The 15,299-nt window shown below is 35.7% G+C and overlaps 1 protein-coding gene across 1 annotated transcript in view; it reads left to right on the top strand.

Moving 5' to 3' along the window:
- Positions 1–3,424: 3,424 nt before the first annotated feature.
- The window catches only part of CNGB3 (cyclic nucleotide gated channel subunit beta 3), a 60,739-nt gene continuing 48,864 nt past the window's right edge, over positions 3,425–15,299 (top strand). The window contains exons 1-2 of the mRNA XM_069005053.1: positions 3,425–3,540; positions 7,169–7,244. Coding sequence (XP_068861154.1) covers positions 3,433–3,540; positions 7,169–7,244 — 184 coding nt within the window. The 5' untranslated portion in view covers positions 3,425–3,432. The remainder of the gene's footprint in view (positions 3,541–7,168; positions 7,245–15,299) is intronic.

The following is a 15,299-nucleotide window of genomic DNA, read 5'->3' as shown; positions in this document are numbered from 1 at the left end:
TGCTAAAGTTATAATGCATACATCTGGCCATGACTGTAATAATAAGCCTAAGGAGATATATTTCCATTGAAAGCATGAATTAATTTTCTTCATTAAGGTAGAGTTAGTTAGAAGATACTATCACCTTCATTTAAAAAAGAAGACAATAAATAGATATGAAAAATCTGAGCTCCAAAACCAATTTTTTTCCAAGGAAAAAATAAAAAATGTCTTTTAACAAAAAGCCTCAGCATTAAGGATGACAGATAAATTACTGTTATAATTTTTGCTAATCCACAAAAATATTGAAAATTGTCAAATCTTACACTGTGAAGAGGCAAAAATTATGAAAAGTGCTAGATTCAGCTTTTGTCTGACTGCTATTACAGAGCTCTAAAGAAAGATGTACTACTCAGCTGTCAAGATCCTTGAATCTCAAATATAAACTGAAGAAAGATACCTATGAAAAACATCTGCACCCTATATTTTGCATCATGGGAATATCTGAACAGAAGTGAAACCCAGGCATTGATATTTTTAAAATGTTACACATGACTTAATACAAAATAAAAATTCCAAGTGATATCTATTGATCTGTACATTCAAACAAATGGAGCAACTGACACTGCCTTTGGAGGAATGAAGAACAGTCCTTGGAATTCACTCTATGCCTATTAACTACATCAGGAGTTAAACCTGCACTAATGGTGCTTTCAAGCATTTTATTACAAGTTCCAGTCAAAAAAAGACTAACAAAAACCAAACCACCTCAAAGAACAGTCCTGAAAAAGGGAATCTCTTCCTATTAACAACTCTCCTAAGTATTCAGAAAAAGAAGTCATGCTTCCTTTTTTATATTCTTATGATTTAAGTACTTCACTCTTTAAGATTAAAAATAAAATCTTTTGAAGAAAAATCTTATCTAAAGATTGAAAAGCCAAAGCATATGTCACATTTTTTACTGGAAGACAAATATTTCCTTGAAGACAAAAAAAAAGGGATAGGAGGTAAATCAGTAATAAATATAGGATATACTCCACCTGTACCCAGAGAATATATGAGGCAGGCTTGAAATCCCTGTACCCTCTGGGGTTTACCATAAATACAGCACCTAGTAAGCCTTGGCCAAAGCCAATGTAGCTAAGAAGCTAACTGGACAGAGGCTATCTTCTTTTCTGCTGCTCTCTTAATCTTACTTAACAGTGCATCATGGTATTCAATTCCCTGAAGTGCTTTTAGTGTGGTAAAAATACATAAATAGCCATTGCACATAGAAGAAATATGAAATATTGAAGCAGAATAATCACTTTACCAGGGTCAGGATGTGAACTTGTACCTCTGTTGGTATCAAAATACAAGTTTTGTTGTGATCTGCTTATTATTTACAAAATCAGGTCACATGAAGTGGTTTCAAACATTTATTTTAATTAGTCACAGACTAAACAAATATCACATTCATTAACTGTGGATGTCCGTAGTTATTAACATATTCCCAATGGTACCTTCCTTTTAATGTCTGGTACATTCCTTTTGCATGCCTATTAATCATAAATTATTTACCAGCATAAACATTATATTTTAAAAAAAACATTAAAACAGCTTGCTTCGCATTTTTGAAAAGATGAATGGGCCTAATTTTGCAGAAATTCTTAAGAGAGATACATATTTTTCTTGAATAAATGTTATATATTTTCATTGCAAACGTTTTTTTATGCAGAACTTTACAATTTTTAATAAACCAGGACTAAAACTACCTGTTCTAAAAAATTTTAGTAATTAAGAATTTCTTTTTAGGGAAAAACAGTTTTAGAGAAAACAGTTGCTCTCAAAAAGGCTCAGTCTTCAAGTATGGTTTGTATGTGGCTATTGTTTAAAGTTTCCTGAATTGGTCAATTTAATCCAATAAAACTTCACATAGTAAAAGAAAAACTAAGTTGTTTTCTAAGATTCTTCTGTTATGAGAAGATGTAAAAATTCACATCCAGAAGAAAAAAGCTACCTATTGTCCAGACTTGCATAAATATGTAAAAATACTTTAGATATTAATTCATAATTTACCCATTCAAACTCTAATTTTAAAAACAGTGAGAAAGATTAGCAAGAATTGTATTGCTTTTAAAGTAAATCAGGTCATAGAAGCTAATAAAAAGGGGAGGTTCTAAGCTCTTGCTATATCTACCAACTATGAAATAATCATTCATATGGGGAGGTTCCCAGTTACAAAACTGAAGTCTGGCCAACTATTACGAGGTTTGCTTCATAAGTGTCACTGGAGGAAAAAAAACTTGCAAACTAATTCAAATTTTTGTTTCATTCTTACAGTTACTTCTATGGTAGAATATGGATTAGAAACCATCCTTCCCAGAAAATACACCCCAAGGAGGGACATTTTTAAAACATCGATGTAATTGCTAAATATGTAATTTAAGGAATAGCTCAGAGGAGTAGGTTTCTGTATTTCTTGATGCCTTAATGATCAGCATAAATCAATTGTAAGCTGTTAGCTCAAATTCAAAGCTCAAACTGAAGGCATAGACTGGTAGTACATAAAGTGAAATTAAGGATAAAAAGAGACAATTAAGTTGTAAAGATCCTTGCTAACAGAGGCTTACTCTACATAGCCTTAGAGATACTTGAAACTGAATTGACCTGTAAATTAAACCATGCTTGATTTTACAGAGATTTATATAGGATGACCCAAAGCCTATAGAATCGCAATATCATGTCCCAGTTATAAATGATAAAAGCTTATATTTTACTAATTTATAGGATATTCATTCACCTAACACTTATTCTCATCAAGACTGTAGCTAAGACAACATAAAGTTGTATTGCCTGCAAATGCATTAGAAAATGAAAGATTAACTTTTTTCCATATTTTAAAATAAGAAGAATGAAATAAAACAAGGTATAAAGTTGCAAAAACAAACCCCAAGAGAAGACTTTTTATTGTCATTCGCTCAAAAAATAAGTTCAGGACTCCAAAAAATTAAATGTTTTGAGATCTCTTGTCCGTATTGTTGATTATTTATTAATTAAAAATTTTCATTTCCTGGTTAAACTGCAAGTATGCTAACTTAAAACCTTATCTCTAAATATAAATTAAATGTTTAGCATCCAATACATAGAAGATTACACACTGGTTTATTCTAAACAGAAAAGAGTCACTCTCCTCTGACTTTTTGCATGGAAAGTGGAACTGTATATGGTGTAACAGTCATGACTAAAAAAAACTTAAAAATAATTTAGTCTACAACATAAAAAATAAAGGTACTAATGATGACAAAAAAATGTCACTGAAACAGACTCTGCAAGGAATTTCTTTCAGGCACTAATCAGACCTAAACCTGATTAAGGGTCTAATTGGCTTGATTACTGATGGCAAGAAAACGTGTGCTATAAGCCTGTTCATGGTAAGAGTTATAGAGGCTTCAGGGGAGTTGAAGAGGCAAGATGTTTAGAAAACTAAAATCAGTATTTTCTAGACCAAAATTAGCACCTGAGATAGCAGATTGCAAGAATGAAGGTGCCCCTCCACCACCAAAGACATCAACAGGCCAGGTATGGCTTTTCTTGTCTATTATAGACTCATTAATACTCTTTTTTTAGAAGGCATTTATGTAAGTAAATGCCAAAAGTTAGAATTTCAAATATACTTACTGAACATGGTATCAATCTTTATTTAGAAAAATGAAATAAATGTCTTTATTTTCCTCCACCCTACCATCTTTTCTTTATTAAGAAAATATAATTTTCTCCTTTTCAAAGCTGCTTTCCAAATAGGGCTCACCTGAAATAGTATAGGCTTATGAGAGGTCATGATCAACATTGCAAATGGAGAATTAGAGATACAGATATTGCTGCTTTTCATATGATGATATATTTTTCTGCATCTTGTTTCCTTCTGGCAGGAAATTTCAGTGTGTCCTTTCTGAATATAGAATGTCATGCAGTTATATATCAGCCTGCTTCCTGATAACCATTGGAAAGATGAAGTAATTAAGTAGCTTTTGAAAGAATTTTTTTTTTCAGCTTGGTTTTAATAATGTAAATCCTCTTTGAAAAAAAAATAAGTTATATTAGTCTATATTTTTATTTAGTATTTCTTTGCTGTAAAGGTTAATTCATTCTTTTCAATTTAATTAATAATAATAGAAAATAATGAAGCAAAAAGATAAGTACTCCTTCTCTTCCTGCCTTTGAATTTTTATCTTTTCCCAATAATTTCCCTGGAAAACATTTTTATTTTTTCCAGCTTGACATAATCAAAACTTGACAAGGCAAAAGGGCAAAAATTTATGGTTTCACTAAATAATTAGGGAAATGAAAAAGGTTCTTTAGTATCAGCATGAGCTATTAATCATTCATGCTTATTGAAACAATCAAAACTCCTCCATTATAAAGTTAGTTTTAAGAAAAGGATTTCTTTTAACACATTCACAACAGTTGAGCATATACGAAAATTCTGACATAACTTCTGAGAGCTTTGACTTACATGTACAAGAGTTCTATTAATTTTACAGCTTTAAGTAAAATTGATAGAAGCAAAACTGTTTGTAAGACAGAATCACTTCCTAGAACTGATGTTTTCTAAAGCTCATAGGTTTGTACAGCCTCAAGAGGTGTGGTTTAATCCAGCCCAACTACAATTCAGATTTGATTTATCACTGTTACAAATAAGATGAACAGGTATATTCATACTCTCTTTTTGTCATCCACAAAAAATGGCAAAAATGTCTGTTTAATAACCTTTATATACTGCAGATCTACAAGCATTGTTCACGCTTCTTTTACGGTTCAGTTTTCTTGTATTGACACATTTTATTATGTGTCAATAAAATACTGCTTTAAAGGAAGAAAACTGCTGCATATCAACAGTTCTCTGCAGGCTGACATCTCACTTGGCAAATATTAATTGTCTCCATTTCGTTTTTTTTCTTCTTTGCCTCTGTTTCATGAGTTCTTTTACTCAGAGTTAGAATTAGAATACAGGAGACAGGGATTTTATCTTCGGACTTAGATGTTTACTATATTTTATCTATAATACAGCTGCACAGAGTGTGCCTCTAAGTTAACAAGGTGGAAAATGGCCCTGAGTTCTATCTTCCAAGGTCTCTTAAGGTCCAAATTACCCAATTATGGAATGCCAACTAATTAATTTTTACTTATAATCCAATAACTAACTATTCATGATCCACACTGCGGGTTTTTTAAACCAATACCAAACTACCCAGATTTGTAAAGAAGGAGAAAAGAAGAAGAACAAATCCACACCCCAAATCCCCCATATTGTTACTAAATCCCATAAACCTATTTTTTCTACATCTCTACATACTCCGCCCAGTGACATAACTTTTAATTACACAGCAACAACCTCAGTGTTATCACACAATTTAGGAAGCCTTTCCCAAGGCCTCAGGTTAAATGCAGTGTGCTTCTGAGGATCACTGTCTGTCAGCACTGAAAGGCTGAAATTCTCAGAACTCAGGGTTCCAACAGGCAAAGTGCTCTAGCTAAACAGATATATTTAGATTTCACTGAAGACATGGATTACTCTTTTGGCGAGAATAATTTCATACATCAGTGCAACGCTCAGATCATATCAACATCAGCCTCCACTTTTCAAAACACTGCTAAAATGGAGGCATGTGAATGGATCAGGGATTATGACATTTCCTGCCTGCAAGGAGCTACCATCTAAAGAGTAAAGAAGAAAGTACATAATATCTGGTAACTGATTAATGCACTAATTAATGCACTAATTTATGTATTTATGCTATTAGGAGGGAGCCTGAAACAAAGAAAACAATCTTTACAAGAAAACACCATGCAAGAACCTTGAGTATGCACAGACATTGATTGGAATTTTAATATACATACATACATATATATATATATATATATAAATTATAATTGAGTTCTCTCTACATATGTATATTAGAGCTTCAGTGCCTGATTCTCTGAATAAAAACAGACAGGAAAACACAAATATTTTCATAGAAAAAACAAACCCCAACTTATTCTCAGAAACACAAACAAGAGGAAAGTCACTGACTTAGGAAAGGAAAAAAAAGTGCAGGAAGACCAAAAAGCTCCTAATATCAAATAATTTTTCCTTATGCTGATACACCCTAATGCCTTTCCCTAATAATAAGTATGCTACACACCAGGAAAATTCATTCTGAGACAGCAAATACTCATGAGCTTGATTAACATGATGCTGGTACACAGTACTGTGAACACCTAGGACTCCCCATGCACACCTCACTTCTTCCTCCAAAGGCCACTCTGTTAAAGCTGACATGAACCAAGGTACAGGTACACAAGGATTTAGTTAATGGACCTAAGTCAGTAAGTGTGGGAGAAAGTTAATTTTTTGCAGTGAAAGTTGATACCATCTCAGTGTTTTGTAGAGATAGAGATCTATCATTGTGGTAAGGTAGCTCAAAATATACTGTAGATACGAAAATGCTGCTAGCAAGGATTTTCTTGCTATTTTCTAAGTCTGTGAGAGACTTTTCTCTCTCACAGAAGATGTAGCAGAGTTATGTAAACAACTAAACCGCCTGCAACCTTGAAAAGTCTTGTTTATGGTACAGTAGAAAACTATTTTGACAATGGATGTTTTAGGATTTTAGCCAATCACCCCAAGGGCTGGCTGATCCTTGTCCAATTAGACTATGAAGAAAAAAACTCTATAAAAGAGTTTGTAAAATAATTAAATAAATCAATCTTGCTGCACAATTCCTGTCTGCTGGATCTTCTCTCCTCCTCCTCCTCCCTATGGCTGTGGGACATGGTGATATACCCTAGGGCCCAGGCCTGCAGTAATAATATATCAGGTGTGTTAGCCCAACAGAAGGCTCAGGCAGAAGCATGACTAGCTCAGAGATGCACATTGGCTTGTGAGAGGCTGCACTGAACAAGTCAGCTCTGCAAACAGGCAGCAGCAGAACTCTAAGCTAAGCAACTGTGTTTGCACAGAGGATGTGAAGATATCAATTTTTGATTTCAGCATCCATCACAAGTCCTTTTGTAAATCGATCTGGAAACACACAGAACACCCAGGAACAATGGTCAGTGTGTGGCAACTTAATCAAATTCCTACAAAAATGTGCAGTCATCAAACCACCCTTATCTTTCTCAACAGTGACCGTCTAAAGTTTCTAATCTTTTTTATTTTTTTAAGGATGAAAACAAAACAACAAATGCACCACAGAAAGAAGAGGCCAATAATAAAGCAGAGCCTGTACCAAAGCAGCAAGGTCAGTAATAAGCTATTTATGAGTTTTCAAAGATTATCTGGACACAATATATGTATACTGTATAGGATTTTAAATAAAACTGTTGTTCTTCCTGGTGCTCTGGCAGGAGCTCTTATTTTTCATTTGTGGAAGAAATAAGGATCTCTGAATTGTCATTGACTCCAGACCAATGATTTGTTACAAGTGTAGGAGGAGTACCCAACAATAACAAAAGGAAAAAGCTTTCAAGCACACAGTCCCTTCATGAGCTTGCCCACTCTAATCAGCTAGTCTAGGAAACTCTATTTGCTTTTACTGCAATTTGACTCCTTAGAAATCTTAAAATAAAGGTATTTAGTAGCTTAAGAAAAAAAATGCACAATTTTAATGTTTCTTTTAGCGATATTTCTCACATGTACCAGAAAAGACAGACTTAAAACTGACATTCAAATATTTCAGTGAACAGTCATTCTAAACTTTAAAAGAAACCCCAAACAAGCAAAAAATTGGAAAACAAACAAACAAACAAACAAACAAACAAAAAAACCAAAAAAAAAAAAAAACAAAAAAAAAAAAAACAAAACAAAAACAAACCCAATTCCATTAAAAATATTTGCCATTACCATTCAGATGTTACTGAGGACTGGTACATGGGAACGTGGAACTCAGGACAGTAAAACAAGGTAATTATTTGCCTAAGCAGTGGGTTTCTGAAAACAGAGGCAGCTACGCATGGCTATCCTGCCCTCCTCTTCCCCCACCTCCAGTAGCCAAGCCTGTTTTGCCTAAAGCAGAGACTAAATGATTGCTTACACCAGCTACCAAAATAAAGGCTCAGGATGGGTGAAGCAACAACTGCTGCTGGGCCATATCCCCTCCTCCCTCCCTCACAGTACAAGTGGTGCAGCCTTTTCCATCCTCCAGTATTGGAGAAAATCAGAGTCCAGTTTTCCTGCCACCTCATGCTTTTTCTTTAGGAGAGCAGTTCATGTTCATTACACTGAAGCAGCACAGCAAAGACAGGAATCTCCAGCTTTCTGTGATAAAGAATAACTAAGAAGAGCAGAGTGACTAGAAAAAGATTAAAAGAAAACTTTCATAATCCTTAATTGTGTTTGTGTAATCATAGCGTCACAATTTCTTTCCACATATAATGAAACTTTAAACAAAGTCCATTTAATGCAATTATCTTGTTATATAGTGGCTGTAGCATGAAATCAAGGGAAAACAAAGTCTGACATGAATCAACTGTAGCAACAGTGTAAAAAACCAAATTTGATGCTTGGCTTTTTAGAAACACTAAGTCACAGATGCTATCCCATCACAGAATGGAGTATCATTATAGAAATTCTTTTTGTTTCCATTAAAAACTTAATCTAATTTTACAGATTAATATAACTCATTAAGATATATTTTGGGATATTAAACTACTTTTTTTTTCCTTCTAAAATATAAGTGGTGGTATAGCAGCAGCTACACCATTAATCACTTCAGGAAATTATAATAACACAGGTAGGCTCCATGTTTTTTGGTGGCATTTTTAAATCCAGAGTTGTTTGGCAGGTACTTCAAGTCTCATTTTCGAACAGCTGCAAGACACTGAAGGTATTAATGAATTAGATAGACAATGGCTATACAAGCCAGAGAATTTACACAGGGATCACGCATGAGGAGAAGCTTATGAATTTCACCCCCCTGACTGTAAGTCCCTATCACCTGAGCCAAACAAGAAACTTCTTTATGTCAGGACAGAAAAGGGAGGCTGGTCTAAAGCAGTTCACAAGAACGTCTAGATAAAACTTCTGCAAAAATTTGTGCACTTTGTGTCAGACCTAAAATCATGCGGTTATCTTCTGGAAGAAGAAAATGAGAATTTGTGTGGGTAAGCAGAGGGTGAGAGACTAGAGAAAGCATTTTATGCTGTATGTACAAATTTGGAGAGAACTATTAAAAGCACAGCCAGCACTCAAACAACATTAGTTAAGGCAGATCAGCTAAACAGAGAACTTAAAATGTGTTAAAGTCTTCCCAAGGTGTCTCATTACCTTCTCTGGTATAATCAAAATGAAATAGACCAGGAAAACCCTTAATCATAGTATCAGTTTTCAGCTCCACAGTGCTGAATACAAATCAACAGACTGAGTAGAGCTTATCTTCACTCCCCTTCTTTTCACATGGCCAAAACCAGCCATTACCTTCTCCCTTTCTCCGTGTACTTCACAAAGCAGCACAATGTTTCCAGCACACATGAGAATCCAGCAGGAGGTACCATTGGAGCCTGTTTAATTAAAACTTGGCCACTTAGGTCAGTCAGCAACTCCTGGTACTTTTGGCTTCTTTGTTGGCTACTCAATGCCCTATCTCCACTTCCACAGCTGCCCCCTCTCTCACTAGCTTGCTTTGTGATTAATTCTCCATATAATTAATTCACTCTGTAATTAATTCTCTGTGCTGTCAGTTTGTTCCATAATGGATTAATTTTTTTAATCTATTCCCTGCATTTTTTTGTGTATTTAACAAAGTATGATTCACCTAATTGCAGGTTCTCCATGATATTGAATCCAATTGCTATAATTTCTTTGTATATTTATCACCTCCTGTAACTGACTGGCTATACAACTACTTCCCTTGTTTTACCCACTGCTGTTCAATAGCTCTGTTGGTGGTTACACTCTTTAGAAGGACACATCCAGCCTCCACCTGCCAGCTGGTGACTGCATTATCATTCTCTGTTTTACAATTTCTTTCATCCATCTTTAATTCCAGTCTGACTCTTTCCAACTACATTTTAGTACTTCTCCGAAGTCTGTCCTCATCTTTACACTTTTCCCTTACTAGAAACTAGTCTGTTTATAATATTCTGGGTTTTGATCTTCCTACTTCTATTAAATTAACAAGTGTCTCAAAGATGTTTTCCAGAATCACAGTCACATTTATTCAGCTTTTACTAAAGTGCATATTGACACTGCTTTGTTCTTGGCAGGACTTGAGTGAGAAAGCTAAACTACCATAGGTACTTCTATACATGGTACAATTGCACCTCTAGATCATAAGGTAGACAGAACCTCACTTCTGGGAGATTACCAAGTTAATGTTCAATGGTATTTAGTATCTTCAGAGCCTAGATGCTTTGGAAAGAATCTCAAGTAAGCAGTGCAGCACTGCAGAGAAAGGGCTGCTCAAAAGGAACTTCAATCCACTCCAGACTCCCTCTTCTCTAAGTTACTTGAGGAACAGCCACTTTTCCACTAAGAAAAAAAGTAAAAGCAGAAGCTGTTGATAGCTCCCCCTAGGCAGTTGGCTTTCATATATATTAGCCTACCTGTCACACCTTCCCTCTTTCATAGTAAAAGAGTTGGAACCCATACCTCTCACTTTCCTGTAGAGTTCCCCAACTACCTGTGTAAAACCTAGACTAGAGAGGTGTGGGAGGAAGTTCTGTGGCATTCCTAGCCTCTGGGTTATCCTGCAGAAAAGAATGCAAAACCCTGTGGAATCTGAGAAGTTAGAATGCAACATGGAGCATGTAACTAACCTAAACATGGAGCATGGAATGAACCTAGAAGTTAATCAAAACATTAACCATGTAGGAAGAATGAAGGACTTTGATTTCAGTATGTATTTGTATTACAACATTGTTGAATCTTTTAAAAAGGGAAAAAAAAAAATCCTCCCAACAGGTATCTGGCCCTATTGCAAATAAATAAGGCCCAGAGCCAAGATCCTCTCTTCTCAGAGGAGAGTCTTGATCACTAGCTGTTTTACAGAATATGGATGCTCTCTCTTCCTGGAAATAGAAATAAAGCAGGTGTATTTATTGAGGGTAACAAAATCCTATGCTGTAAAATCTTGGCTTATTCTGGTTAATTAGGTACCAACTAACTCTGCATGGACTACAACTGAGTTAAACCTCTGAGAAGGGTGATTTGAATTAAATGTGAAATTTTACAGTCCAAACCTCTGTTTGGCCTCTTATGAATTTGACTCTTAAGTTGCACTTAAGCAGCTTTACAAAACCTGTCCCTTAGTACCAGAAAATCTGGAGTTAAATAAGTGTTTTTTATTTCAAAAAATACAAATGCAGAATGTGATTTTATAAGCTGCAGCCCAATGAACTAAACCTGCCAATCCAAAGATACTTTGAAATAATCTTATTCCTTGTTGCCTTATCCTTTATGCTAGTCACTGGCACTCAGAAACAGGCAGCTATTATTCCCATAAAATGTTTTCTTTAAAGATTACCAAGGACTTGAATACATTTAATCAGCTTGCTTCTACTCCTGCTGATGTGAAATCTTTTAGTTCCTCTCAGATCTTCATTTTCCACATGAGTGACAGGTCTAAATGCTAGGAAAACAAACTCAACTTTTACATACAATCTTTCATTCCTTATGGAAAATAAACTAAAATAATGCTTTTGTTAGCCACTGAAGTTGACAGTTGAATTAAGATGGACCTACTTACTGATTGGTTTATTTCATCCCTGCTGATTTCTGAACTTTTTTCCCCTGCACAAAGCATTTGTTAAAAAAATGTTGCTTGTAAAGTCATAAAGATGTGCATTCTGTAATGTCAGAGCTGATGTCTTTTCTCTCCTTCATCCATAGGTTTCCTGTGGTTTTTTATTTTCCTCTTGAGATCTTCATGACCCTATAGCCATTTTTAGATATTTTGGATGGCTCAAGAACATCTCTGGGGGGCAAGGACAATCAGGCAAATTACTAACTCTGTCAGAAGTATCACAGAGAGTTTGTGGACTGGTTCTCTTATTCCCATTTCATTGCTCCAAGTGCAGTCAGTCTTTACTCCAGCTATTCAAGAGAACCTGCTCTCTATGTTACTTTGCAGGCAATACCACTTAAAAGCCAATTTGAGACTTCTAATGTATTTTGAAATGTTTAATACTTTGCAAAAAGAGGAAATGGCCCCAAAAAATCACTGATTTTAAGTGCTTAAAAGTATGTTTCTAAGGTGTATATGTCCCTGCTAAAAAGAACAGATTACTCAAATATTAGTCACTGCCTCCTACTAGCAGACTCTACCCATGTCTTTATACAATGTTTCCTGTTTCAAACAATGCTATCTACCCTCAAGTGTTTCCATGCACCATTAAAATTGCCACTGTTGTTTGTATGTTACCTAAAATAGTTTTACCATGTGAGCATGTTGTAGTTTAACCCCAGCCAGCAACCAAGCTCCACACAGCCTCTCACTAACTCCCCAACCAGCAGAATCAGGGAGAGAATCAGAAGGGTAAAAGCTAGAAAACTTGTGGGTTGAGATATTTAATCAGTTTTTTAGGGAATGCAAAAGCCGTGCACACAAGCAAAACAGAACAAGGAATTAATTCACTTCTCATTGACAGCTGGTATTCAGCCATCTCCAGGAAAGCAGGGCTCCAATCATGTGCAGCAGTTACTTGGGAAGATAAACACCATCACTCCAAACTTCCTTCCTAGTTCCTTCCCCCACTTTATACACTGAGCATGGTCAGTATAGAAAGTGTCATATGGCCTGGAATATCCCTTTGGTCAGTTAGGGTCAGCTGTTCCAACTATCTTTCCCAGCCTTCCATGCATCCCGAGTCTTCCCTCCAGTGTGGCAGTATGAGCAGCAGAAAAGACCTTGGCTCTGTGCAAGCCCTGCTCAGCAATAACAAAAACATCTCTATATTAACAGCCCTGTGTTCAGCACAAATCCAAACACAGCCCTAGCACCAGGCACTGTGAAGAAAATTAACTCTACCCCAGCTGAAGCCAGCACAGAGCACAAACATCAAGCTACGCTAAGTTTTCAAGCAACAATCAAATATATATTCAATAGAAGAAAAATAAATTATTCTTTTATCTTTGTCTTTTTGTTTACCATGACTAATTCTCTTCTGTGTTCCTGCCAAGTATTGGAAAACAGATAAAGATAGTTCAGGCCAATCAGATTTGCAGGATTTTTCCATTACTGGAGAAAAAAAAAGAACATTAAATTTTCTTTAAATAAACATTGCCTACATTAATCCTGGTAAAAAACATCAGAACTGAGTTAACATTTACAACTGTATTACATACATAGCAACTCAATAAACTATACTTAGTACAACATTATCATTGTGAAATCATATAGTAGTTTTAAGCATCAATGTATTTTAAAATGACTACATTTTTATAAAAGTCACTTAAAAGTTACCAGTAGAAGAAAGAATTTGACCATACATTTAATTAATATGAAATAGACATTATGCTTAGGTGTTCTGATGGAAATACTGCTTCAACCAAAGAAAAAGAAGATAAAAGTGAGCCAATGTTTTGTGAATCATCCTATAAAACAATACATTGTGGATTCAAAATTAAACAAGATCATGTCAGTTGATGATAAAGTTGAACTAAAACATGCTTTTGAACAGACAGAAGAAGCAGCCCAGGAAACTTTGCTTTTTATATAGGTAAATGCTAGCCATGACTAGTTGTACTTTCACATAAACCCAACCAGTACAGACAGGAGAGGAAGGATAGATGTGATACTGGTCATACTGCTAGTACAAGGCAATGGAGCTGGCTGGGAATTCTGGGAAAAAGATTTTTTCCTTCCTGGAGTATAGCAAAGAGAAAGCGTTTTTTCTCTTCTATACTCAGACTGTTACTATCCAGCTGCTGACATTTATTCCTATCTTGATATCTAAAAACTGATATTTTATTGACATTTTGCTTTGCTTTTTGGGGGTGTTGTCATTTTTTGGTGTGGGTTTTTTTTTGCCTTATTTGCAATAAGGCAAATATATTTGTGATGATAATAAAATTTTAAAACCAGTGACTAGTGACTGAGAGGTCTATGTTTTATTAGTTCCTGGCAAAAAGTCCCTTCAGATTGTCTGACTGCTGCAGAGGCACACCTCCTGATGCTGAATAACCAGTAGGGCTGGTGGTCTTCACAGTACAAAGTGCTTTTCTTCTGTCCCTGACCCGCTGCAGATGCTTTCTCAGGCAGTCTCTTCCCTTGCTCTGAACAGCAGGTTGGCATCTTAGCACCTCAGTCTCTGTACTGACCTTTGCACGGAATAAGAAGAAGGAGCTGTCCTTGCCAGGCTGGAGAGGTGGTAATCACCTTTTGCAAGTCCAGGGCTTTTGAGTTAAATCAATAACAGCAGAAATAGGACTGGGAAGTAGAACAAATGATGAATTAGTGTAAAATTACCAACTTAATCTGCCCTTCTTTATGCTGATTTCTTACTACAGTAGAAAATAGCATCTTAACACCCTTCTGCTGGAAGAATCATGTTAGTGGCCAAGGAATAAGATTTATCTGAGTGGATCCATGTCATACGTGAAATCCCTATTTGTGCTTGGTCTTTGCATATTAAGTGCCTTAATTAATTTGAGCTTAATATTTTTAAATTCAATGTTAAAATTAACCCATCAGCCCAGGTACACTAATCAAGTTTTTATGGTCCTCCTGTGTTTACTGTATACTTTTACAAGTGTTTTAAGATGTGTTGGATGTATTTTTTTATGTTTTACTTGTATCTTGGTTTCAGGGCAGATTTTAAAAAAAACCCCAGTTGCAACAAACAGCCCAGCCCCCATAGCCATACCCCCGTAAGCTCCATGACCCTTATCTCAACTAATATCCCCCCTCTGACCAGGAAGAGCCATTGGTGGACGGAGATGGTCTGCCAAAGGGAGAGCACCAATCACCTTGAACCAAAGGGGTGGGCTGTGGGCAGACTGTGGGCGGAGCAAAAGCTATAAAAGGGAGAAAAACAGACACGCCTCTCTCATTCTCCCTTCCTCTCCAGCTTGCTAAGTTCAGTGCTGGAGAAACCTACCCCTTTTTAGGGGCTTTTAGAAATAGATTTCTTTTTGACCAGCCTAGACTGCAAGTTTGGTTTGTTTTTTTTTTTTTTTTCTCTACCTGAGGTTCAGAGCTGCCTTAAGCCTAAAGTTCCTGAATCCCTGCGCTCCTGGGGCATACTTCCTGAGCCACTAGGATCCCAAATTTTTATATTTTGTTAGTTTTTGCAATTTTTCAATTTTTCTGTTTTAATAAATTGTTTTAATTCCTACAAAGAGTTGTCTCATTCCTCAC

The sequence above is a fragment of the Aphelocoma coerulescens genome, chromosome 2 (genome assembly GCF_041296385.1).
Source record: "Aphelocoma coerulescens isolate FSJ_1873_10779 chromosome 2, UR_Acoe_1.0, whole genome shotgun sequence".
NCBI classification, from domain to species: domain Eukaryota; kingdom Metazoa; phylum Chordata; class Aves; order Passeriformes; family Corvidae; genus Aphelocoma; species Aphelocoma coerulescens.
This window is presented reverse-complemented; position numbering and strand designations above follow the sequence as displayed.